At 42.3% G+C, this 26,349-nt stretch overlaps 2 protein-coding genes and 1 pseudogene across 3 annotated transcripts; 1 reads left to right on the top strand and 2 right to left on the bottom strand.

The window, feature by feature from the left end:
• The first annotated feature begins 1,090 nt into the window (after window positions 1-1,090).
• On the top strand, window positions 1,091-8,375 carry LOC143557006 (FHA domain-containing protein FHA2-like). The gene is made up of 3 exons (XM_077046183.1): window positions 1,091-1,698; window positions 7,603-7,760; window positions 8,016-8,375. Exons 1-3 carry the CDS (start codon window positions 1,137-1,139, stop codon window positions 8,223-8,225), a joined length of 930 nt encoding a protein of 309 aa, XP_076902298.1. The 5' UTR covers window positions 1,091-1,136; the 3' UTR covers window positions 8,226-8,375.
• Window positions 8,376-8,996: 621 nt separating this feature from the next.
• On the bottom strand, window positions 8,997-11,332 carry LOC143556990 (uncharacterized). The gene is made up of 3 exons (XM_077046168.1): window positions 11,258-11,332; window positions 9,479-9,583; window positions 8,997-9,379 (listed from the first exon to the last, which is right to left on the bottom strand). Exons 1-3 carry the CDS (start codon window positions 11,304-11,306, stop codon window positions 9,120-9,122), a joined length of 414 nt encoding a protein of 137 aa, XP_076902283.1. The 5' UTR covers window positions 11,307-11,332; the 3' UTR covers window positions 8,997-9,119.
• Window positions 11,333-12,737: 1,405 nt separating this feature from the next.
• LOC143556989 (ethylene-responsive transcription factor-like protein At4g13040 pseudogene) lies at window positions 12,738-26,325 on the bottom strand (annotated as a pseudogene). The gene is made up of 3 exons (XR_013139490.1): window positions 26,267-26,325; window positions 25,965-26,086; window positions 12,738-13,215 (listed from the first exon to the last, which is right to left on the bottom strand). The product of XR_013139490.1 is annotated as an ethylene-responsive transcription factor-like protein At4g13040 pseudogene (transcript).
• Window positions 26,326-26,349: the final 24 nt, after the last annotated feature.

The following is a 26,349-nucleotide window of genomic DNA, read 5'->3' as shown; positions in this document are numbered from 1 at the left end:
TTACGGTTTTAAATATATACCGAGTTATGTTCTTTAGTTGATTTTAGGCCAAAGATACGAACCAAATAAAGGTGTGTGCAATGAGCATCAATCACGCAGAATGTTTTCACAATGCTCCCATCTTCCGTTCTAGATCCATCGACATCTTCCCTCAACCTCTCTAATCCCTCTCACATTCAACTTCATGAACATCCATTCTCATAGACAAAACTGGCTCTTTAATGAAACAAACGCCCCATGAACCATCCATTAATGGATGTTATAAAGGACCAAAAGTGTAAGAAGTTTTTTTTATTAGGACTTGGTTTTGGTACCCCACTTTGGATTCATACATCGACTGAGTTACGTTGTAGACCCTTGTTTACTTTTGTATAACCGATAATTCAAGGGTGTCTAGTGGTGTATAAAAACATAATTCTTTTTTTAACGGGCAACAAATTCTCTAAATAAGCTACTGACTAAATTTACCACATCACGAGACATTCGTCATTCGATATGGAGAAAACCCCCACCTAAGGCCAACACCCGTAAACACTTGCTCAAAGGCTCGACAATGCAGTAAGATAAAACCCGTCAGTTCATGATCCAACCAGTGAACGCCACCTACTTGTCTAGTATTTCATTATCACCTGGTGCCGCCAAAACTAAATATTGTGGACAAGAATCGAACTTCCACTCCATCACAATATATTTAAAATCACTTTTTTTTAATGACCAACCAACAGAGAATTGTTTAAATACTCCGTATGAGATGACTTAATGGCAAAATGTTACCGTCAGCTGTGGATCGCAAAGATGATGAAAAAACCATCCGTCCGAATGCCTACCAGTGATAAAACCCGAACACTATAAAAATCACAAATATCTAAATCTTCCTTTATTTATGCGCTAGCGCCCTTGACTGGCACTCAGAACCCGCCAACGCTCGTGAAAACCCGGGTCGGTCGGTCCTCCATTCATCCGACCGGAGGGCCAACCAAGTCTTCTCGAAATATTGTAAATGAAGATTAAAAGTGGGTATCAATTCCTGTACCACATTTTTTAGAAAATATATAAAATCAAATACATTTTTTCCTATTTTATAAACATCCCCATTTCACCATCATCAACCAAAGCAAACCCTAGAATTGACTTCGATGGGAAGCAGTAGCAGCGACGTAGAAGCCGGGTTCGCAAAGCTCCAAGGCGAAGACTTCGAATACTACATGCAGACCTACTCCATCATCCTCGGCCGCAACTCCAAGAAATCCACCGTCGACGTCGACTTATCCTCCCTCGGCGGCGGCATGAACATCTCCCGCCACCACGCCCGCATCTTCTACGACTTCCAACGCCGCCGCTTCAACCTCGACATCCTCGGCAAAAACGGCTGCTTCGTCGAAGGCGTCCACCACCTACCCGGCACCCCACCTGTCAAACTCGACTCACAGGATCTCTTACAAATCGGTGATAAAGAGTTTTATTTTCTCTTGCCGGTCAGGAGTATATTATCCGGTGGTCCGATTGCCCCGCCACGTCAGCAGGTTTATAACGCTAATGCGGTGGTTAGGGTTTCCGGGATGAAGAAGAGTGGGAGGAGTAGGGGTGAATTTGAGGATGAGTATGAAGAGGAGGGTATTGGTGGTGGTGGTAAGAAGATGAGAATTGGCGGTGGAGATTACGCGGCTGCGGCTGGTTCGGGTGGGAAATCACTTTCGGGTTAGTGATTATATGGTTTTATGTTTTCGATATGTACACAATTAAACAATACTTGATATGTGGATGGGGTATAGTGATGAGGGTTACACGAAATAAATGTTATTTGAGAAGTTTATCTTATATATAGTTTTGATTGTTGCTTATACAAGATTAAAAAAGAAGCAAATTTGAGCTTGATAATAATATTAATAATAATAGCGATAGAAGTTATTGCTTGGTAAAATTACTGATAGACTTTTGTTTTTGTGGAATGGCGATGGACGACAGGCTTTTAGATACTGTTATGCGTATATCAGGATGTTATCATGGTAGTTAGAATGTTAGATTGAATCATGAGTTGTGGTCTAGAGACATTGATTATGCGATTAATATGTTAGGCAGAAATAGTCGTTTCATGAAGATTTGCCGAGCGTGTAAAATTGCAATAATGTGATCTGTGTTTGTTAATTCTAGTAAACAGATGCTAGGCAACTGAAAGCATGTAGGTAGTTACAAAATTCTCCTGGCAATATGCACAGTAAAATTATACAGTGTCTGGTTCGGGTGGGAAATCGCTGTCTGGGTAGTGATCATATTGGTTTATGCTTTTTATATGTACACAATTAAACAATACTTGATGTGGCGAATGGGGTATAGTGATGAGGGTTTACACGAAATAAATGTTATATGAGAAGTTAATGTCATATAGTTTTTATTTGTCGGTGTTGCAACTTGCAAGTTTGTTTATACCAGATGAAAATGAAGATAATTTGAGCTTGATATTATCACTATAGGTTAACATTAAATTGGGTAATATGTTGTAGTCTAGTGACGAATGTGCGAGCAATATGTTTGGTAGAAGCTTAAGTATTGGCTGCACAAAGATTTGCGCAAACATGTAAAGTTGCTTTAATATGAACTGTGTTATCTAATTCTAGTAAACAGAAGCCAGTAACTGAAAACAAGTTGGTAAGAGCCACAAAAATCTTCCTGAAAAGTGTACGGAGTGGTTTGAGTTGTTAATGCTGTAAAGAGGAGGAAAACGAAAATATGAAATATGGCTCATAAGATAATGACATAATGTCAATTCTGTCTTTAATTTCTTTGATTTGTTCCATCGACTGTCTGTCAAATTGGTTAGTGATGTTTATTCTATGTACACAATTTGACATGTGGTGAATGGGGTATAGTGACAAGGGTTACACAGAATAAATGTCATCTGAGAAGCTGATATTATACAGCTTTATTTGTGGATGTTGCAAGTTTGTTTATACCAGATAAAAATGAATCAAATTTGAGCTATATATACTCGATGCCAGTTAGTAACATTACCAATAGTGTTATGTTTTTGTGGGGGAATCAAGCTTTTAGATAGTGTCATGCATATATCAGGATGTTATTATGGTAATTACTAGTTAGATTGAATCGTGTGTTGTAGTGTAGAGATGTCGATTGTGTGATTAATGTTTGCAGAAGCTTATATAACTGTTGCAAAAAAGCCTCGGAAGATTTGCACGAACACATAAAATTGGTTTAGTTTGAAGCATATTTTATGAGAAGTTTATGTCATATAGTTTTCATTTGTGGCTGTTGCAAGTTTGTTTATATCAGATAAAAATGAAGATAATTTGAGCTTGATATCATCAGTATAAGTTATTACTTGGTAAAATTAGATTGAATAATGTGGTGTAGTCTAGAGACGATTATGCAATTAATATGTTTGACAGAAGCTTAAGTAATGGTTGCACAAAGATATGCACAAGCATGTAAAGTTGCAGTAGTTTGAAGCATGTTATAATGTTGTATTGCAATAACGTGAACTGTGTTATCTAATTCTAGTAAACAGAAGCCAGTAACTGAAAGCAAGTTGGTAAGAGTCACAAAAATCTTCCTAAAAAGTGTACGGAGTGGTTTGAGACTTTGAGTTGTTAATACTGTAAAGAGGAGGAAAACGAAAAGATGAGATATGAGTATATGACTCTTAAGATAATGACATAATCTCAATTCTGTTTAAATTCTTTGATTTGTTCCATCGACTGTGTCCATAACATACATAGTTAAATGTACTATAATTTATTACTGCAAAATAACCTTGGAGAGTTGTTGGTTACACCTTTTGGCAGTCATAAATGTCAGTCAAATTGGTTAGTGATATTTATTATATGTGCACAATTTGACATGTGGTGAATGGGGTGGGGTATAGTGATGAGGGTTACACGGAATAAATGTCATCTGAGAAGCTGATATTATACAGTTTTTAATTTTTTATTTGTGGATGTTGCAAGTTTGTTTATACCAGATAACATTACCAATAGCGTTTTGTTTTGTGGTGGAATCAAGCTTTTAGATACTGTCATGCATATATCAGGATGTTATCTTGGTAATTGCTAGTTAGATTGAATCATGTGTTGTAGTTTAAAGATGTTGATTGTGCGATTAAAATGTTTGCTGAAGCTTAATTAACTGTTGCACAAAGCCTCAAAGATTTGCACGAACACGTAAAATTGCTATAGTTTGAAGTGTGTAAAATTGCATTAATGTGAGTGAACCGTGTTTTCTAATTCTAGTAAACAGAAGCCAGTCACGGATAGCAAGTTAGTAGACTCAGAAAGTTACCCTGAAAAATATACAGTATTAATGCTTAATGCTCTAAAGTGGAGGAAAATGAAAATATGAAATATAGCTCTAGGAGATGTTAATTTTGTCTGTAAAGATCTTTGGTTTGTTTTAACCACTGTTCTATAACAATATAACATACATAGTGATAGGGTTTGATAGATTATAGATTGAATATAGGGAAGACAATAGGAACAACATAGATGGAACGATTGTATTAGTGAAACGTAAAGAGAAAGTTACAATGGCAGGTCGGACCAATGATAGGGTTTGATAGATTATAGATTGAATATAGGGAAGACAATAGGAACAACATAGATGGAACGATTGTATTAGTGAAACGTAAAGAGAAAGTTACAATGGCAGGTCGGACCAATGATAGGGTTTGATAGATTATAGATTGAATATAGGGATGGAACGATTGTATTAGTGAAACGTAAAGAGAAAGTTACAAGGATATTCCAGGGCGATGCCCTCTCTCCATCATCGGAGCCCTAACAAACTTAACAAAATTAATCCCTATCTCCCTAAAGAGTTATTAACCTATTTATAGAAACGAAATTACACTTAATACCCTTCTAGAATAGACAAATGGCACTTAGAGGCTAACTATAGCATGATTCCTATCATTACTCCCCCCTTCAAAACAGTCTTGCCCTCAAGACTGGGAACGAACAACTGACTCGACAACCAAGCAGAGGCATCCCCGAGAGCGTTTTCAGGTGGTCGTCCCTGCCCATGCACCAACCAGGAATGACTTGGATCAATCAAAAGCTGAAAAGCCCACCTGAAGACACAATAACTAAGGTGGTATACGGTTTGGGAAGCGGGACTGTTGAACACAAGATCAAGGGAAACGTTCCTCCTTTCCAACCAAGGCGTTGATCTCCAAGTTTGAACGAGTGCCCCTTTATCACAGCAATGGTGTTCCCAGCTGCATGCACTATTGCAATGGAGTGCAATTGAGCAAAATCCATATAGCCAACCAACAAATGTGTTGCAAGTTCTGAATAATTGTGAAGCTGTTGACATGCTATGGCATGGGCTAGAAAAGCTACAGCAAGTCCAAGCCCACCAGCCGTTTGATTACAATCAGCAAACAAATCGGAACTACCATGGAAGTTAGTTAGTTTGGACAAATCAAACAAAAAATTGGAAATCCGAGTGTCACCAAGAACTGGAATAGCTTTTGCAATCGGAGAATTAGAAGCAACTTTCGGCAAACAACCTGAATAATCCCAATCCTCAGTTGTGATTGCATCTTCTTCAGCAATATACCCTGGATTACCGTCTTGAACCGACGCAATTGGAGACAAATAATGACTCGCTTGAGCAGTAGCAACATTTGACTCAACGCCTTCAACAGTTTTGACCAAAACACCAGGAAAGATTTTCGGATCTGACAGTACCGCGGATAGAAACGGATCGCCTGGAGGTAGTTTTTCACTAAACGAACCCAGATTTGGAGCGCCCACTGCTGTTTTCTGCTCCATATCGTGCCCCATGACAGTCCCGAATCCCAATATCCTCTGAAAACGACCCGATATTACTCCAATTTCATGAGATTTGGATCCGACATCAATAATTTGTGAACATGGAGACTGAAATTGCGCAATTGGTGCCACCGGAGTAGAAATAGAGCCTGAAAAGCTTGAATCAGAATGACTATTCCTCATCAAATAGCCATGGTCGGTTGAATTGTCTTTAAATTGGTATAGGAGCGCCTTCAATTGATCTGTATCTGACATCGATTTGGTTGGTGAGTGGCCATGGACAAATGTATTTTCATCAAGTGATAAGTGCTCTTCAGATCTGGAAACGAGCGCCTCTGGGTGAGCTATTAGAGGCGGAAGACCACCAGACAAATACCCCTCGGAAGCTGATTTGGGGCCAGAATCCGTACCGGAAACAGAGTTGGAACAAGAATAGGGAAAGATCTCACCGAAATTGCCTCCCGAACCAGGTGTGGCGCCGGTTGAAAATTCCAGATCGGAGATCCTGGAGCCAAACGAACCATCGAGCTTCTCATGCGATTTCATCCAGGCTAAAACAACTTGACGGAATTCAGCAGATTCAGTGCGTTCTGCATTCAATACAGTAAGAGACGCCTTAATCTCTTTAATATCCGAATGTAATTGTTGAAGCTGTTGTTCATGAGCATCCAATCGAAATTTTTGAGCTAGGGTTTCCATGATTGAAACAGAAAAAAACGGCAGGTAAGTTACAATGGCAGGTCGGACCAATGATAGGGTTTGATAGATTATAGATTGAATATAGGAAGACAATAGGAACAACATAGATGGAACGATTGTATTAGTGAAACGTAAAGAGAAAGTTACAATGGCTGGTCGGACCAATGATAGGGTTTGATAGATTATAGATTGAATATAGGGATGGAACGATTGTATTAGTGAAACGTAAAGAGAAAGTTACAAGGATATTCTAGGGCGATGCCCTCTCTCCATCATCGGAGCCCTAACAAACTTAACAAAATTAATCCCTATCTCCCTAAAGAGTTATTAACCTATTTATAGAAACGAAATTACACTTAATACCCTTCTAGAATAGACAAATGGCACTTAGAGGCTAACTATAGCATGATTCCTATCACATAGTTAAATTCTCTACGATTTATCACTGCATAATAGCCTTGGAGAGTTGTTGGTATACACCTTTTGACAGTCACAAACGTTTGGTTTATCTTGTTTTTGCATCCTTTTGAAAAGTTTAATTTCTTGCAACATATTGTGTGTTATAGGATTTTAGCTCTCGAATCAAATAGGGGAGGTGGTTTGAGAATTTTCAGTTCAGAGCACATGATTCCTGTCTGAACAAGCATAAAGTGCATTCTGGTCAAATTTCAGTCTGAACAGCTGAAAGTGGTCTGAAAGACTGCACCATTCAAAAATGGCCTGGAACTAACCTAAACCAGCCTAAAAACATGTCTAAAACCACTAAAAATGGTTTGTTTATACGCTGTGCCGCTGTGTGCCTTGCTTAAAAAAGTCATTATTGACCAAAATATCATTTTTTGATCCATATTTGTAAGCATTATTTTTATTGGGTTTTTTCTGGTAGAGCCTAGACTATTGGGTCATACTAATACTATAATGTAGAGGTGGCAAAATGGGCGGGCCGGAACTCGGGTTACGGCATTGTCATGGTCAGGCTGGTTGGGCAGTTCTTTTGATCCATTTAGATTGATTCTTATAGATAAATAAAGTGCTTAAGATGACTACTAAAGCTATATTATTACAGTAGTTGCATAGCATTTGATTAATATTTTAACTGAGATGAACTTTTTTGTAGATAAAAAGTCTGAGGGAAGATCAAGAGTTGACCGAGAGGCTGACAACCTTCAGCTGTTGCAGTTAGAAGAGAAAGATGTTGTATCATCTGTGGCTACTGTGTTATCGGATCTTTGTGGGCCCAGTGAGTGGATGCCTATGGAGAAACTTCATGCTGAGGTAAGATCCATTTTATCTGTTGATCTGTGGGTCCACATTGAGGTGACAAAGTTGCTGGTTGAATAACGGGCTCATGTTAAAACAAATTGGTCGGGTACTCGGGTTGGGTCGACTCACTATTATGTTCATTTTTGATAATTTGTTAGATAAGTATTCTAGTGACAAATGAACCTGAATATGAATATACTTGTAGATCAATCACTACAATGTGGTCATTGTGATTTTTTGACTAATGAGAACGCTTTTGTGATGCAGTTGGTGGAACAATATGGCAGCATATGGCATCACGGTCGTGTTAGGAGATATTTAACATCTGAGGATCACTTGACTCCTGAAGCCAAGGGTAAACCATGGTACGGGCTGCTTATGTTGTTGAGGAAATATCCTGAACACTTTGTTATAAACACTAGGTCTAAAGGCAGGGTCACATTGGAGTTTGTATCACTTGTCTCTCTTATTTCATGAGAGGTCAACACTGCAAAGGATCAAAGTATTGAGTTTTAGCATTTTTATTGCCTTTTCATTGCTTGTAAATTATTAGTGTTTATCTAGCTGTATTATTAATATATCTTTCGCTTTTCCTATGTAATGAAACATATCATTTGATGTATTGGTGACCGTAAGTGAACGGAACATGTTCATTTATATTATTAAGTAATTAACTTGAGTTTGGCTGATTTCTGAACATTTAACACCTGTTTGGTTTGCGGGATTTAATGAAATGCTGATCGAAATTTATTTCTTAACATGTTTGGTTGCGTAAGTTGTTGAAATTAGAGTCTAAATTATGTTTTTAATACGTTTGGTTTGTAAAGTAGAGTAAGTACATTGTGGGTTTGTATATTTCATTTAAAAGACCCGAAGTTGTAAATTCGTCCGAGAGTGGCTACACCAACCAGAACACTTAGCAGAGATCTTGTATCAATTACGTCCATTCCTCTTGTTAGATCGTCATGGCTACAGCTCTAACTCGATTGCTTCTTAATAGCTAAATGAACGTTAAAGTCCATGTCTTTTTAAGTGTTTTCCAAGAATTAAATCAATACAATTTTTTTTTATGTTTTTACAAACATAGAGCCTACAACCAAATTGGGCATGAAATAAACAAATGCTGCATGTTCAGGCTTTTATGATCTGAAAATTACAATCCTTTTTTCTAACATGATACATAAAAACAAGTTCTCTAAAGAAGAATTTATATGTTTACACATTTGCTTATTTTATTAAAAAAATAAAAAAATCACAATTAAGCACATGCTTTCCTTCAAATCTTCAATATGGTAACAGATGCTTAGCAAAGTGTATACAACTATTACTAAAATTCATAACCACCACTCATCAGAAAATCAATAGAAAAAACTATGACTCTTCTTTTGTCAGATCACGGATCCGGGCCCGCAATGCTTCCTCTCGTGCACGCCTTGCAGCAAGAGCTTCCTCATCAAGAACTTGAAAGGGCAACCATTCGGGCCACTTGAACCAGCCCGTTTTTTTGTCATCACCAGCTACCGACTCGTACATGTTCTTGAAAACGGGCCTTAATCTGATAGCAGCAAAATCGACCCCGGTTCCCACAACAGCTATCACAATGGAGTAACGAACCGTGCCAGCCCGACCACCTGATATCAAAATTTGAGTAATTGGCATTAAACATACAGAAGAAACAAATAAATAGTATTAATCTATAACCCTAAAACACATGAGCATCAGTAACTAACCTTGCAGTCCGCCTAGAATAGCACCCGCAGCAGATCCAGCAATTGCTGAGTCAAGTAGATCATCAGGCTCAGAATGCCTGCAAAGTCTTACAACCTCTCGAGTACCTGTCATCAAAATAGGCAAACTCAAGGTTCCGATTCTTTACAACATTTTCATCATTCTCCTTGCACAATTTAAAAAACCCCAAATTGGCATTTAACTTTCCTCGCATTGTATAAACAGAACTCACAAAACAGAATGTTAATTCTATTGATCAACAGTTGTTATGTCCGATCAACAGTAGTTATACACTTGGTTTTAAAAGCGTGTGGCACTTCGATGAGTTTAGATCCCAAAAGTCAATGCACGCTGAGTGTGCATTATGTATGCAAAATGTTTGTTATACGAAATACTACAAAACTATTTACAAAAATTCAATTTGTTAACGTTTAAACAGTAAATTATAAGATATTCTCATCATTTCTAGTCAGATTTGTTCAAATACTCAAACCCATTGCTCAATCGATGATGAGATTTGTTCAACCAAATTAGAAAAACTCAAGACTCATTGCAACCGACAGTCTTCTATGTTCAAATACTAGTTAACTACATATAGTGCCACATCTGCCATATCAAATACGCATCATGTGATGTGCGCGTTTTAAAACCATGTATATACCAAATAGACGAATACATCTATAACACATGTACAGAAATTAGGGTATGGAGAGTACTGTGTTGCATCAATATTTTCTATTTATTCATCAATGAAGTGATTCACATCCTGTATATATCTGTGATACAAGTTTGGCCCACAAGATAACTATTGATAACCGCTAAAATAACATGAAGAATTTAAATAAAAACCCACTGGTTCTGCATGCCACCATATCTACCATAACCAAATCTCCCACCACCAGTTCTGCCATCACAACTATCGGCGGTGTTCAGTCTAGTAAATCTGAAATAGCATACAGAAGCACCATGACCAGTTTGGTTGCGGATTTGGCGAGTTACAATGTTCAGTTGAATGAGTCTCTTTTCATACACCAACAATCTAGCGCGTAACTGGACGAAGGTCAAAGGTTTATTAAAACTCTCAGCATTGAGAACAAAAACATCAAACGCTGAGGTCAAGCTAGATTGGGCCAACAAGAGGTCCATCACGAACATGTTCACCAATGAACCAAAGCTGACCAACCAGTTTCTTTTAATTTATCACAGTAAGTAATAACTGAATAATCCCCTAGTTTCTTTAGGATAAAACCGAGTTCTAATTTGAGTTTACTTTGGAAAAACTTGTTCAAAGTAAAATTTATTCAAGAACCTTCTACAGTTGTGCTACTGACTGATCCAAGGCTCCATTAATGCAGGCGGAAACATAACCATCTTTCCGTTCCCATAGCACAAAATCTGCTGATCCAGGAGCCGGTGAAGACACGTGCGAGTTGATAAACTGCAGCAATCCCATGGCTTTAAAGAATGTAACCATTTGATGCTTCCAAAAACAAGATTCACGACATCTGGTAGTGAAATGCATCTATTTTCGTCTCCCATTGTACCCGTTGGTCTTAAACTGTGTTTTCTGATACCATGTAAAGAAATTAAAGTATATAGAGTAATGCTTGTACAATGAAGCATTATATATCCGGTGCGAGTTTAGTATACTAGAAAGCATAACTGTTGTAATAATATTTATGGCAAAGTATCAATCTGCAAGCTATTGATAGTTTTTATAACAGTTTGATACAATAACAATAACAATAATAATAGAAAAGAGTAGATGATAGTTTAATTACCGCAAAAGCAACCGGTGATTAAGGCAAGATTGGTGGCAAAAGTAGACATTACTCCCACAATTCCTAATGAATGATATTTATCCAAAACATGATTAATAATAATATTATAGTGAAAGCAACTGGTGTAACTACAATTGGTTGCATATAATAATAAATGAGCTTTGTGTTGTTGGTAATCTATTCTATTGCATTCAATTAAAATTAAATGAAACCTGGAACTCAATCGACTTCTCCTAGCCTGGGTTTTGATTTCACCCGGTCATTGATCGAGGTGCTTCTGTTTTCATATTCCAACCGGCCGGTTTAGTAATGTAAAGGCAAACTGAACCGGTTCTGTAATTGATCAAATCTTGTGAAATGAAATTTTTGAATGGATATTTGGGTTGACTTTGACTAAAACAATCACTAAATAATAACTAAGTTTCATATATCTTTTATTTAGGTCCCTTTTATTTTAAAAAATGTGTATTAGTTTTCAAACAAGTAAGAGTAAATTTAGTAAAATACTAAAGGTCTAAAGATATCTATAATTAGAACATGTGTAGTGTATTGAGCCTTTATGAAGACGTTTTGTTTCATGTGACGTCACATTACCATAGAGTTTTTTTTTGTTAAAAAGGACGTAGTGGATAGAGTGCATTCAAATCATTATATTATTATTATTATTATATTAAAAAAACAAATAAAACCAACCAACCAATCAACAAACACCTTCTTCTCCCATCCGGCGCCTTGTGGGAAGCGCCCCCACCCCAAAACAACCCATAACGCCCCGAGGGGCGGTGTTCCCGTCGCTATTGGGGCTTTTTAGGAGAGGAAAGCGTCACACTACGCATGGTGTGAAGATATTGGATAAGAATTGCACTTTAATCGATTTGAGATCTAGCTCATTGTAGGGAGGCTCGAGTTTTTGATATGGGTCATGCTATAACATTCCGCTCTCACAAGGTGAAGACGTAGGATGCACACCACCTAGCCATTCATCAATCTGTCAACCTGTTATATGCCGGTTTAAATTGCGATACATAGCCCCCTGATGCGAGAGCATCTTATTTAAAATTTATAATTTAGTTATCTTTTATTATTTGTTCAAATTTCAAATTCCATAGTTTTTTTCTTGTGTAGTATAAAACTATAAATATGGCTATTAGGATTATCACTTAGTCAGTTGAGAATAATTTGGTTCGGGTTATTTGATAATGATCAATTCTTTTGAGCCATTTGAGTAAAGCCGTGAATTCGGCATCAAGCCCACTCTTTTGACACGTAATATCTTTTAGTGTTTTTTTCTTATGTAGAACTGTGGTATTTATTTATTAATTTAAAAAGATGCTCTCTACTTTTATACAACCATTTATCTATTTACATATTAAAATGCCCCAACAATTTCATAAACAGTTCTTTTTTTCTACTTAAAATGTAAATTCAGATTCTTACCTTAGAAACCAAAATCAAACTGGATTTAAATTCAGGTTACAATCTGTTAGGTTTGCCAGGAAAAGAAACTTAACCCGAGAAGCACAAAGTACCCAAAATCCGACCCGATAAACACCCTTGTTGTATATAAAATTATGATAAAAATAACAGATACATCACACAGGCTAACTCTTTTATCCATTTAACAATTTGCTGTCAAATGCCAGACCCTGACCAAAAACAAATGGCACAGTTATTGTGGATGCCTGTTTAACTGTTTTGTGGTAAGGGTCTACAAACATCACCAGATTGTATCAAAACTAAATATTAACAACTTTCATGTTTCGTCGACAAATAATCAAGGGTTCAAAAATCATTCATAATTTTTTTTCTAGAATAGATAAAGCATCAAGCTGGTGATGTATCTGCATCATCAGAACCCGAGGAGCCATTTCTCTCTTGATCCGCTTCTGCTTGTGCTTGTGCTTGAGCTTCTAAATAATGTTCAAACTTCATCCTCGAAGTGATCCTTCTCTGGATTTCTGAATATTAATATTCAACATAATTAATCAAAATATGGTTCAATTATTGAACAGAATCAATTACAGGTCGAACATGATTTTCACAGTTACTATAAGTTAAGCTAAGGGTGTAAACGAGCCAAGTTGTACTCGTGAGCTACTCGAGATCGGCTTGTAAAAAGTTTTTTCGAGCTTGAGCTGGCTCGCAAGCCTAAACGAGCCTATTATTTTTATAACTTTTATTTTATATATCAAATATATATTTATATAATAATATTTAGTCTATATAAAATTATGATAAAAAATAACTAAATAATATACAAAAATAATTAGAATAAAGTACATAAATTTATTTTAATAAATGATAAATAAGCCAAGCCCGATCTTGAAAAACTGACTCACGAGCCGAGCTCAAGCTCTTGTAAATCAAAACGAACTGAGCTTTGGCTCGGCTCATTTGCACCCCGAAGTTAAGCTAATATGTCATATATTTGTTTCGGTTCTTCAACTAGTAATTCTAGTAAAATTATTGGTTGGAAATTTAATGTCATAAGCAAATTTTGGTACATGCAGGACAATCTTTGAAAACAATTTTTTGTCAATTTTGTTTAATCATTATATTTTGTCAAATTGATGAAAAACTTGAAATTAAATTGATCCTTTGTTCAACTTTCATGCCCATGTGTATTATTTGACACTATAGATTTCTAAATAAAAATTTACTTGAGTGAACAGTAAAAAATGGGATGAGTATTGAAGAGGTAGGTCCCCGCAAAGCCCAGTTGGACCCGCAAGACACACCTTAAAGAGGTACGTCTGCGCAAAGACCAACTGGTTCCGCAGGACCCTCCACGCTCAGAGAGAGAAAGACCTTACACGCAGTAAGCCAGCTGTTCCCGCAGGAAAGCCTCCCTTGGTACAGTACCCTGCCTGTTCCCGTAGCTATGGGTACAAGCCAAGAAGGAAGGCTACCCGCACAAACAGTAAGGCTACACGCATAAGGCACTAACTCTTATACTTCAGCAATGTCACATGAAGAAGGAATGAGCAGGGCGGGAATATTCCCGCCCAAAAGAGCTAGTCCGTACGCTTCTAGAAGATCTTTTGTACGATACCTGCCAAGGTATGGACAAATAGACAAGATCTGACAAAAGCAGCCCGTGAACCAATCACAGGGTGACAGCTCACCGACAATAGTATGAGGAGGAGCACGCTCCAGTACAAAATGTCACTATCAGCCGCTGCCTACCCACCAACTCCCATCGTGGCACGAACGTAGCCCGTGGTTGGTGGAAAAGGAATATTATATACAGCTGGCCGTACCTGCTTGGAAACCTACCTTCGGCTATAAATACTCCAACACCTTGGAACGGTATCATGATCTTATCTTCTCTAGCTATTTCTCTCAATATACACTTATATTCAGAGCAATCTAGTCTGATTCTCACGCCGGAGGGTGGTCACAAGGAGGAACCCCCCCCCCCCTTCTCAGTGACGAGCTTACGGTGTCTGTTTTGCAGGTCGAGAAGAATAACCATCTTTGCCGGACCTAACCCTCGTGGGAAACATCTACTTAACCCTAAGATTATCCGTAATCTGCCGGGGCCATTTAGTGTTTCTTCATTGGCGCCATCCGTGCATTAAGCTAGAACTAATTTTTTCTCAGTTTTTTCTAAACTTCTGGAAAGATGGTTAAGGTTACTCCGATGCCAAGGCCACCGAGTGACCAAGAAACTCCGGTAACCACAACCCCAGCTACTGGGGGGAACACCGGTGAATACACGATTTTTACGAACACTACCCCGGTTACCCAAGCCGGGGCAAGGGCAGTAAACAATCCTCCCCTGGGATTCATTGATACCCAGGTAGAGAAGCAGCAGACGAGGCTTCCCCGCCAAACACTAGATCAAGTTAAAGCTTGGGCGGAAGCACGTCAGAAAGAATTCCAAGCTGAGTTGGATGAACGTTTACGTTCAATCCAACAGGCCAATGACGAATTCGGAAGCACTCGACAACAGCTCAACATGAGCAATGATTGCGAGTATTCGGATGACGATTGGGAAGAATCTGACAGTGACGCAAACCCTCGTCATAAGGCGAAAGGGAAGCGTAAAGAAGCAGACTTCCGCTCGAAAAGAAGTTTTGGAGAAACTTTCAAACCAAAGAGCACGGGGGGAAACCCACGTGACTTCTCCAAAACTTTCAGACCGACTGTTGCAAATGCGGGAACGTCCAAGTTTGCAAGACATTGGGAAGCAATCGCTCCAAAGAGTGCCAAACAGATGTCCAACATAGGCACTTACGATGGCGTATCTGACCCGGACGATCACTTGAACAGGTTTATAGCGGGGGCAACCGTCAGCAATTGGACGGAACCCACATGGTGCTACATGTTCCAGATGACGCTCGTCGGGGCAGCCAGAGCGTGGTTTGATCGTCTACCGGTCCACCACATCTATGATTGGGCAGACTTCCAGCACAAGTTCAGCCAGCACTTCAGTCAACAAAGAAAATATACTGAAGAGCAGTGGACGATCCTCAATTGCGTCAGAGAGGAAGACGAACCTTTGCTAGACTTCATCACTCGCTTCAACTCAAAGAAGCTAAATCTGGGCACCATTAGTGAAGATCTTGTTCGCACCGCTTTCATCCAGGGCGCCGAGTACCCAGAGCTCATCCGCACGTTGACGGGTAAAGATGGCATGCCATCCACGTAGGATGCCATCATGACAGCAGCTAAACGCTTCGCCGAGACGGAGAAGCAACTGGGTAGAAATCTTCCCCATAGCACAAACCTCTACACGCAGACAAGAGAAAATAACGTCCGTACCGCCCGACAAAATAAGAAGAGGAAACTTGGTATTTGGCAGTCAAGGATAAACTTTGACACCTCATCCAACTCTCGCCCTCTCTTAGGCGGAAGGGACAACACGCACTCGTCAAACCGGAATCCCAGATGGACGCCACTCACCAAAAGCGTCACCGAGATATTTGCCACCGAGAAACTCCCATGGCCAAAGGCTCCAATAATCCGGCAGCGTCATAACGCCGATCAGAGCAAATCCTGTGACTTCCACGGGACCAAAGGCCACACCACAGAGGAATGCACATCTTTGAAGGATATCGTCGAAACATTCGTCAAAGATGGGAAGCTCACACACCTCGTGGCGTCAATCAAGAACGGAGGGAGGAATGACAATCGGTACAAGGGCAACAGACGAAAGCCCGTCGACATCAGCATTCACATGGTTCATGGCAACGTCAGAGGAAGAAAACGACGAACAACAGAGCCAAGTGCGTGGAAGGAAGCTGAAGTGCGCTTCCCGCGTGTGCCAGGGGGCCCAACAAAGAAGGCCCCATAGTCATCAAAAGCCAGATGGGGCACTACATCACCTCCCGCACTCTTGCTGATAACGACGCTTCGTCAACGGTCATGTATAGGCAGTTCTTCGACAAGCTAGACGACGAAGACAAAGAACGCCTAGAAACGGTTTACGCCTCAATGGAAGGGTTCGATGGCAGCACAAACACCCCCTTGGGTATCCTATCTTTCCCCGTCACTCTCACGGACGGGAAGTACTCCCGCACAGAAGAAGTGGACTTCGTCGTAATGAGGAAGCCACACCACACATACGACATTCTCTTCGGGAGAGATGGGATGGCAAGGTTTAATGCCGTGGTGTCTTCGGTCCATGGCATGATGGGATGGCCAACAGCTGAGGGTGTCGCGATGATCACGGGTATTCCCCAGGTATGCATCGCATCTGTCTCATCTAAACCCAAACCAAAGATGGCTAAACCGACCATTACCGAGCCAGAAGAATGGGCCTTCAATGGCAAATACCCTGATCAGGCCGTTACCATTGGCCCAACAATCACTAATCCCACACGCACCTTACTCAAACGCTTATTACAAAAAAATGCTGACATCTTCGCGTGGACACCAGCTGACATGACTTGACTGGTGTACCCCGAAGTAAGGCGGAGCATAAGCTCAAGTGTGACCCGGCTTTTACGCCAGTCATACAAAAGCGTCGCGTAATGGGTACGGAACAGGCTAACGCGTGTAGAACCCAAGTCAAGGAACTCCTTGACGCAGGCATCGTACGCGATAGTAAAAATCAAACATGGGTTGCAAATCCCGTCATGGTACCGAAATCCAACAAACAATGGCGCATGTGCATAGATTTTAAAGACCTGAACAAAGCATGCCCCAAGGATTGTTACCCGTTACCCGAAATTGACCTTAAGGTAGATTCGTTAGCACCGTTTCGCCTTAAATGCTTCCTTGATGCGTATAAAGGGTACCATCAAATCCACATGCCCGTTGACGATCAGGACAAAACCGCAATTCGGACGCCCGATGGCACATTTTGTTACCAAATGATGCCATTCGGACTTAAGAATGTCGGGTCCACATACCAACGCCTGATGGACAAAGAGTTTCATGCCCAAATCGGGAGGAACTTGGAAGTTTACATGGATGACTTGGTCATCAAAAGCCTTGAGCCAGAAGCGATGTTGAAAGACATCGAAGAAACTTTCAACACGCTCAGAAAGATACACATGAAGCTCAACCCGAGCAAGTGTTCTTTTGGGATGGAAGAAGGGAAGTTCTTAGGAGTCATCGTTACCAAAGATGGCTTCAGAGCAAACCCTGAAAAGGTCGAAGCCATTATGAAAATGAAATCACCTACTACCATCAAACAGGCTCAGACACTGAATGGACGACTAGTCGCACTTAACCGCTTTTTGGCAAACCATGCGGATAGGTCGTTCCCATTCGTGTCAACATTGAGAAATTGCTTAAATAAAACGCACTTCCGCTGGACACCAGAAGCGGAAGCAGCTTTTCAAGAGATTCGGTCACGCTTAATCGAACTCCCAACACTCACAGCACCAGAAGTGGGGGAGGAATTAATCCTCTACCTCTCCGTCACAGACAGAGCAACCGGGGCAGTCCTACTAGTAGAACGAAAAGGCATCCAGATACCTATCTACTATGTTAGCCGCGTCTTGACAAACGTAGAAACCCGGTACTCTACCCTGGAAAAATTAGTCTTGGCGCTTGTACAGGCTTCACGCAGGCTAAGACGATATTTCCAAGGTCACCCAATCACCATTCTCACCAACTTCAAACTTGTAAACGTTCTAGGCAAACCCGAGTTGTCGGGACGCCTAGCCAAATGGGCAATTGAGTTGGGGGAATACGCGATAAAGTACAAGCCAAGACCAGCCATAAAAGGCCAGGTCTTGGCCGACTTTATTGCGGAAGTCCCCGCATCGCGGGAAAAAGAGTGCCAGGAAGAGGCTCAACCCTCTCCAGCACAAGACATTAACGATGTCTGGCGACTCTATACTGATGGAGCAGCCAACAACGAGGGTTCAGGCGCAGGGTTAAAACTAACTAACCCAGCAGGCCAAGAGTACACTTACGCTATTCGGCTGGATTTCCCAAGTACGAATAACGAAGCGGAGTACGAAGCATTCTTGGCCGGGTTAAGAATTGCGCGTAAGATGGGGGTGAAAAACTTGGAAGCCCACGTGGATTCCATGTTAGTAGCCAATCAGATAAACGGGACGTACACGGCCGTGAACGACACAATGGCCCTGTACCTCGCACAAGCAAAAACCCTTATGTGCGATTTCAACGATTGCAAAGTTATGCACATCAAACGAAGCGAAAACAAATCTGCTGATGCGTTAAGCAAGCTTGCATCGTTAGCATTCACCCACTTGGGAAAGGACATCCGCGTTGAACTCCTCGAAGCACCATCAGTCCCGCACAAGGAAATTTGTGTCATCCAAACCGGCACGGAAACGTGGATGACACCAATCATAAATTACCTTGCGGCGGGTATACTACCAGAGTCAGGCAAGAAAGATACGCTGTAAATCACTGAACTATCAACTTGTTGATGACATACTTTACAGGCGTAATTTTCTGGGCCCACTCCTCAGATGCGTTGACGACCAAGATGCCGATTACCTCCTAAGGGAAGTACACGAAGGCATCTGTGGAGTACACGCAGGTCCACGCGCAGTTGTAGCTAAGCTAAACAACGCGGGATACTTTTGGCCGGGATGCATACGGATGCGCTGGCCTACATCAAAAAATGTAGATCCTGCCAGCTCTACGCACCCAACACGCATCGCCCGAAGAACGAACTTGTTCCAGTCACTTCTTCATGGCCATTCCAGAAGTGGGCTATCGATGTGACACCCATTTCCCACAGCAGCAGGGAACGTTCAGTTCCTAGTGGTAGCCATCGACTACTTCACCAAGTGGATAGAAGCAAAACCCTTAGCCCAAACAACCGCAAAACATATCAAAAAATTTATTTGGGAATTTATTATTTGTCGTTTTGGACTTCCACAGAATTTGGTGAGCGATAACGGCACCAAATTTGCTGACCAGAAGCTACAAAAGTGGCTGAAAGAGTTTCAAATCACCCACACCTTTACCTCAGTGGCACACCCGCAGGGTAATGGTGAGGTGGAAAGAGCAAACAAGAGCATCGTCGACGGCATAAAGAAAAGACTCTTGGAGCATAGATCCGGCTGGGTGGACGAAGTGCCACATGTCCTTTGGGCGAACAAAACGCTAAAAAAGGCAAGCACGGGCGAAACCCCGTTCAGCCTCACCTATGGCACTGAAGCCATGGTCCCGGTCGAAATTGGTCTACCCTCACCAAGAGTCATAACTCAACCAGAAGACAATGATGCGGAAAGACGGTTAGACCTTATGCTAACCGAAGAGCGCAGAGACTTAGCCGCAGCGCGTGAAGAGAACTACAAGCGACAAATGCAAAAGTACTACAACACGCGGGTGAAACTCTGCAACTTCAATGTCGGAGACTACATACTGCGTAACAACGAGGCTTCGAACCAAGAGCGCCCAGGAAAGCTGGCCCCGGTATGGGAAGGGCATACATTATTAAAGAAGTTTTGGGAAAGGGCGCATACCGGCTCGAAAGGCTCGATGGTACCCCATCCCAAGAACATGGAATGGAGCTCAATTACGCAAATGTTACATGTAGATCAATTCCAAACTTGTAAAGAAAAGGCCTAGAGCCACTTCTAATGGAAATGATTCTCCTTTATCACATTATGTTGATAGCCTTACCTTTATACTTATGAACTGACCACACTGATATGCCGGTGTTCACCGCATAAATAAGTGTGGGAAGAAGTAAGTCGTTGCGTGTGGAAAGCGGCACAACCCGCATAAACACAAAAACAGTAAATATTTCTAAGGGGAAGATGAGGAAAACCTTCACGCAGGTCAGATATAGGTAAAGTTTGGTCATCCTACTAAGTGAAAGTGACGGTTCTACCCGCACAATCATGATAGAGGAAACAGAACATTAACCTATTATCCGACACGCGCCGAAAGGTTAACTTATTCAAAACACTTAGAAAATTGCTAAGTTAAGCTAAAATATGCATGAGCAAATCATATAATGTTTACAAGGCAAGGCGTTAACAAAATATTTATATTCACAATAAGAGTTCAAACATTACAAAAATGGCTAGGTATCTACCCGCCTACAAAAATACAAATCTATCATAACGGTTGGAAGGAATCTCAAGATTCAAGCTTCGGGACCACTCCCTCCAAACCCACTTGAACCCGCACCATCAGTTGGCTGCTGCGGTTCGAGGAAAGCTTTGAGAATAACTAGCCCGTCATCAGCAGCAGCAATTTCGTTCACCTTCTCCACAACCGGATGCGGGAAGGCAGCATACTGGTTCACAGCTTGGTCATAGGCAGCTTCAGTGTCCATATCGTGTAGAGGAAAGTTGGAAGGTGGGATGCCCTTCTCAGCAAATCCTAAACCAAGCAAGAAACCAGCTTTCTCCCCATCCTCATGAGAAGCGTTGAGGACTGCACTCATGGCATCGTCATAAGATGTGTTCGCGAAAATCCGATGCACAACCTACAAAAATATATATATATATATATATATATATATATATAAAACTTTTCTAAGTATAAAGAAAAGCGTAAAGCAAAGGAATTATGGAGCTATGCGTACCTGCGGCAACGCTTCTCGTAAAAGCCATTCCTTGTTGGTCAGAGCTTCTTGAAGGGTAGCTTGAGCTTGATCGCGGGCGCGTTCGGCCTCATTCTTGTTGAGGTTGGCAAGCAACACATCCTTGGCAGCAGCCTCTTCAACGCCCTTGAGCTTGCGCTCAGTGCGATTAAGCATACCCTTCTGATCCAAGAGCTCTTGTAGCTTCTTGGCATCTTCTAAAGCCAAAGCATCATGAGCCTGCTGAAGCTTCTCTAGTTTGGCTTTAAACTCTTCATTCTCAGCGCGCAGAGGCTCAGCAATGGCTTCAGCTTTGGTGGCCCTCTCGGTCGCATTACACGCAGTTTCCTTGGCCAACCTAAGCTGTTCGTTAACAACTTGGGTAGCCTTGGAACGGGCCTCATGCCTGGCCTGGATCTCGACCTCAAGGTCCTTGAAGGCCTTTTCATTCTCCGCAGCGGTGGCAGCAAGCCTCTTATTCTCCTCCCGCAATGCTCGCGCCTGAGCCGCTTCCAGGCTACGCGCAGTCTTTAACTTATCGTTTTCACGACAAAGTAACTCGACACGCGGCTGCATCCGGGCGAGGAGGATTCGGAGCTCATTGGACAACCTGCCCTCTTGGTAGCTAGCCGTTGCCTCCCCCAACGCACCGCTTGGGGCGGCATGGCGCGCCCAGTCGACGCAGTCCGCAACCGTCCGGAGGGTCGTTCCCCGGCGGATATTCCACCGTGGAGCATACACCTCATTGGAATCCGAAACTGCAAAAACAAAAAACAGTTAGGAAAAAAATGATAAGAATAGATAATAGGCCAAAGTAACCCCACGCACCTGTAGGGTCGATAACAGGCCGGTAGCCGCCAAACCCATCACCCGAACCTAAGGGATATCCATCCAAGAGGTCAAGGAGATGGGAGGGAGGCAAAGATTGGCTAGAGGTCCCAACCCCAAACATACCTGAAGAACCGGCCATGGACGAGGTAGTCGCTGACACCGGAGGGGGCATAGTAGAAGCCACCGTGGTAGAGACCATCGGAGGTGAACTCATTGGAGATGAACTCACAACCGTGGTCGTCGCTGCGGATGAGCTCGCAGAAAAAGTCACCGCCGGTCCAGTGAAGGATGTAGTAAAGATGGCACTGACGGCCGGCGGAGATGACGTCATAACTGGAACAGTTGCCTCAATAGTATGAGCAACTGAACCAGCACCGGAAACAGGCGCAGCCGCCTGGGTCATCGCCTCGGATAGGTTGACCAAACCTATCGTCGTGGGTCCTGAACTGCTTCCTCCCGCACCGCTCTGGAAAGCGGATACGTCCACTCCTGCATAAGGAACAAAATATTAAAAACAATGGCGGAAAGAAATGCGGAAAAGGTACACAAAAATACTTACAGGTTTTCTTAATCTTGAAAGACCTGACAGGCGGAGACGAACCCGATGGAACTGGCCTCTTCACGCCAGTCACCGTCGCAACACTTGGTTGCTCGGAGGTGACAGCCGTCTCAACCTCCGAGACAATGGTCTCGCCACCACCAAGGCTCCCCGCCGCCTCCTCGCTCTCAGTCTCGGAATCAGACTGATTCCCCAGGTCGACGACGGAAGCAACCTTCGCCTTGCCCTTACCGCCAGCAGCCTTCTTCTTCCTCACAAATAATGGCCCATCTGTGGATTCCTCATCAGAAGATGACAAAATCAGAGGAATTCCAGCAGAAGTTTGAGCATGAAGAGGACGAGGATTGAAGAACTTATTACCTGGCCGAGTGGCGCTTAGGATCTCATGACCTGCCGGATAGACTTCTACGAACCTATCCGCAGTTTTCTCCAAGATGGGCAACTCGTTCTCGTCAAGATCACGAGTACCCAACCGTGCGGGACCACCAGTCTCCCGCGGATGCAAGAGCGATTGTAGGTCGTTCCCCTCTGAAATAATAAAGATAACGTTAGAAGAAAAACCCTAAACCAACACAAAAGACGGAGCATACTGTAAGGAATAGAGCTCAAACCGTATTAAAGGACGATGGGTATTTGCGGCGTCCCGGACCCGGCATCTTTCCACACACGGCTCATCCCAAGCATCACCATCCCAGACTCCGCGAAGCGATAAACCGGAGTCTGGATCTGGGAGATCTTGGCGAACCATTCCGCCTCCTGATAATTGGATGCGTGAAGGTTAGGGAGTGCTCTCCTATTCTTGAACGTCATCGCGATGGGGACGACGCGAGCGGAGATGAAGAAAAACTCCCGCTTCCAAGAACGAAGACTACGCTCGGTAGCGCAGATCTTCAACCCCTTGATCCGAGTAACCAGGGTATACCAACCCTGGATGCACCTCCAGGAGTAGAAGGTCATCAGGCGGTCGACGCGGGGCTCGATGTCCAGAATACGGCACACCCATTCGAAATGGCGAACTTTAGCAATCGCCATTGGGTGCACCTCCGTCAAGTGCACACCGTGTTTCTCTAAAACACGGTATACAAACTTCGTTAATGGGAATTTTAGATTCCCATATATGAAGAACGAGGCGTAAACCCCTATCTTGTCCTTAGGGGCATCGTACACCGTCTGGTGGGGCTCCGGAAACTCAGGCTCATACGGCTCCAGCATGAACTTCTTGACGATATAGTGGTAAAAATCGACAGAAAGAGTACACTGGCACTCGCCAGCAGTACTCTTATCGTCCTTATCGGACGTAGACGTCGGGTTCTCGAGGTAAACGTCAGATTCCTCGACGTTAACCTCCGGATCATGAGTAGAAGAAGACATTGTGTAAGTGTTAAAGAAAGCGGTTTCAGAAGAATGCTCGCCGGAAAAGATGAGTATTCGCCGGAAATCGCTTAAAAGGGAAAGAAGAGTGAAGTGAAGGTATGGGATGAGATGCACCCTCTACCCCCTTATATACTCATCGCAATGAATGCGATGAATTTAATGCGGAGGAGAGAGAGAGCGCAGGTGCAATGAAACGGCGACACGTGGATAAAGCAAGCTGGCAACAGGTGTCAGAATGGCGCGTGACATGAAACTCGCGCCCACGCGCCTGAAAAAGCGTCCTGATTGACCACATGCTGTCACGTCGTCATAACTTCCTGCACGTCCTGAAACCGTCAGAAGATGCCAACGTCCCTTTAGCCGTTTGGACTGTCCTTATCCTTTCACCAACTCTTCGAATTTCGGAAAGATTCTAAAAGATTCAAAAATAAGAGGGAATATACCCCCTTACCTTGGAAAACAAGAAACCATAAGACAAGTGCGGGTACAGTGTCAAGGCGAAACCCTTCACATACTTAGCACTTGTAGGGAATTGAAGCCAAGATACCTTGGCAAACAAGGAACCGTAAGACAAGTGCGGGTACAGTGTCAAGGCGAAACCCTTCACATACTCAACACTTGCAGGGAATTGAACCCAAGAAGGATCTTATGGGCCATGCTTGCGGAAAGAGAAATAACACCTCCGCATGGCGGGAACGTTGAGAACTAGATTGTTTGAAGCTTCAAGGTGGAATTGGTGGTTTAACATAACTGATCACTATGTCCAAAACTACCAAAACCTCGTGAAGAATCTATACAAGTGAAACTCAACGCTCCCGACTTGCGAAGAGGTTAAACGCCTACCCGCATCATAACCAAAGATCAGGCAGAAAAGTCGGGAATTTCTGCAAGTGACATTAGGAAAACTGCGGGAAGAATCCCCACGGAAAACCTTAAAAAACAAAAACCCCTCTTTAAAACCCCTTGCTTAAAGTCCAAAAGTTCACCTCATTAACAATTCATGAGAAGAACAATGGACTGGGGGGGCTTGAAGAGGTAGGTCCCCGCAAAGCCCAGTTGGACCCGCAAGACACACCTTAAAGAGGTACGTCTGCGCAAAGACCAACTGGTTCCGCAGGACCCTCCACGCTCAGAGAGATAAAGACCTTACACGCAGTAAGCCAGCTGTTCCCGCAGGAAAGCCTCCCTTGGTACAGTACCCTGCCTGTTCCCGCAGCTATGGGTACAAGCCAAAAAGGAAGGCTACCCGCACTAACAGTAAGGCTACACGCATAAGGCACTAACTCTTATACTTCAGCAATGTCACCTGAAGAAGGAATGAGCAGGGTGGGAATATTCCCGCCCAAAAGAGCTAGTCCGTACGCTTCTAGAAGATCTTTTGTACGATACCTGCCAAGGTATGGACAAATAGACAAGATCTGACAAAAGCAGCCCGTGAACCAATCACAGGGTGACAGCTCACCGACAATAGTACGAGGAGGAGCACGCTCCAGTACAAAATGTCACTATCAGCCGCTTCCTACCAACCAACTCCCATCATGGCACGAACGTAGCCCGTGGTTGGTGGAAAAGGAATATTATATACAGCTGGCCGTACCTGCTTGGAAACCTACCTTCGGCTATAAATACTCCAACACCTTGGAACGGTATCATGATCTTATCTTCTCTAGCTATTTCTCTCAATATACACTTATATTCAGAGCAATCTAGTCTGATTCTCACGCCGGAGGGTGGTCACAAGGAGGAACCCCCCCCCCCCCCTTCTCAGTGACGAGCTTACGGTATCTGTTTTGCAGGTCGAGAAGAATAACCATCTTTGCCGGACCTAACCCTCGTGGGAAACATCTACTTAACCCTAAGATTATCCGTAATCTGCCGGGGCCATTTAGTGTTTCTTCAAGTATGTTTATCAAATAGGCTAAAATAATATAGATGTTTTTTGGTAATTAACCAGAAGAAAACATAATTACTTTTGCTGTTAATTGCAGTGCGAGTCATGGCTAAGAAATCATCCCAACTTAGTTTACTGAGTTCATCCTTTTCTTCAACAGTGAGCTCAAAGTTTGGCTCCCTTCCACACAAAAAAGCAGCCCTGAAAAAAACAATATTAAAAGTGCAAATGACCAAATTGTCCTTAATGCATAACTCATCAAAATGGTTGTTTCTGGCAACAAACACTGGATTACATATTTCAACTCAACCATTCTGACCCAAACTCATTTTTGACCCGCGCGCGTGTGTGATTCAAGATGCTAAAATCAACTTTAGTTACCTGTCATATAAGCGAGCAGCTTCTTCTTGAGAGCCGACTGTCACCCAAAACACAAGTTTTTAGTCTTGAGGACTATATATAAT

The sequence above is a fragment of the Bidens hawaiensis genome, unplaced genomic scaffold (genome assembly GCF_021521415.1).
Source record: "Bidens hawaiensis isolate Kalapana, Puna unplaced genomic scaffold, B.hawaiensis_p1.1 tig00018766_1, whole genome shotgun sequence".
Taxonomy (NCBI): Eukaryota; Viridiplantae; Streptophyta; class Magnoliopsida; order Asterales; family Asteraceae; genus Bidens; species Bidens hawaiensis.
This window is presented reverse-complemented; position numbering and strand designations above follow the sequence as displayed.

Coding starts and splice junctions, on each gene's coding strand:
- LOC143556990 (XM_077046168.1), bottom strand. CDS start 11,306: ATGTCTACTTTTGCCACCAATCTTGCCTTAATCACCGGTTGCTTTTGC. Junction 9,584..11,257: donor AATCACCGGTTGCTTTTGCG/GTAATTAAACTA, acceptor TTTTGATGACAG/GTACTCGAGAGGTTGTAAGA. Junction 9,380..9,478: donor TATTCTAGGCGGACTGCAAG/GTTAGTTACTGA, acceptor TTTTGATATCAG/GTGGTCGGGCTGGCACGGTT.
- LOC143557006 (XM_077046183.1), top strand. CDS start 1,137: ATGGGAAGCAGTAGCAGCGACGTAGAAGCCGGGTTCGCAAAGCTCCAA. Junction 1,699..7,602: donor GGGTGGGAAATCACTTTCGG/GTTAGTGATTAT, acceptor ACTTTTTTGTAG/ATAAAAAGTCTGAGGGAAGA. Junction 7,761..8,015: donor TGGAGAAACTTCATGCTGAG/GTAAGATCCATT, acceptor TTTGTGATGCAG/TTGGTGGAACAATATGGCAG.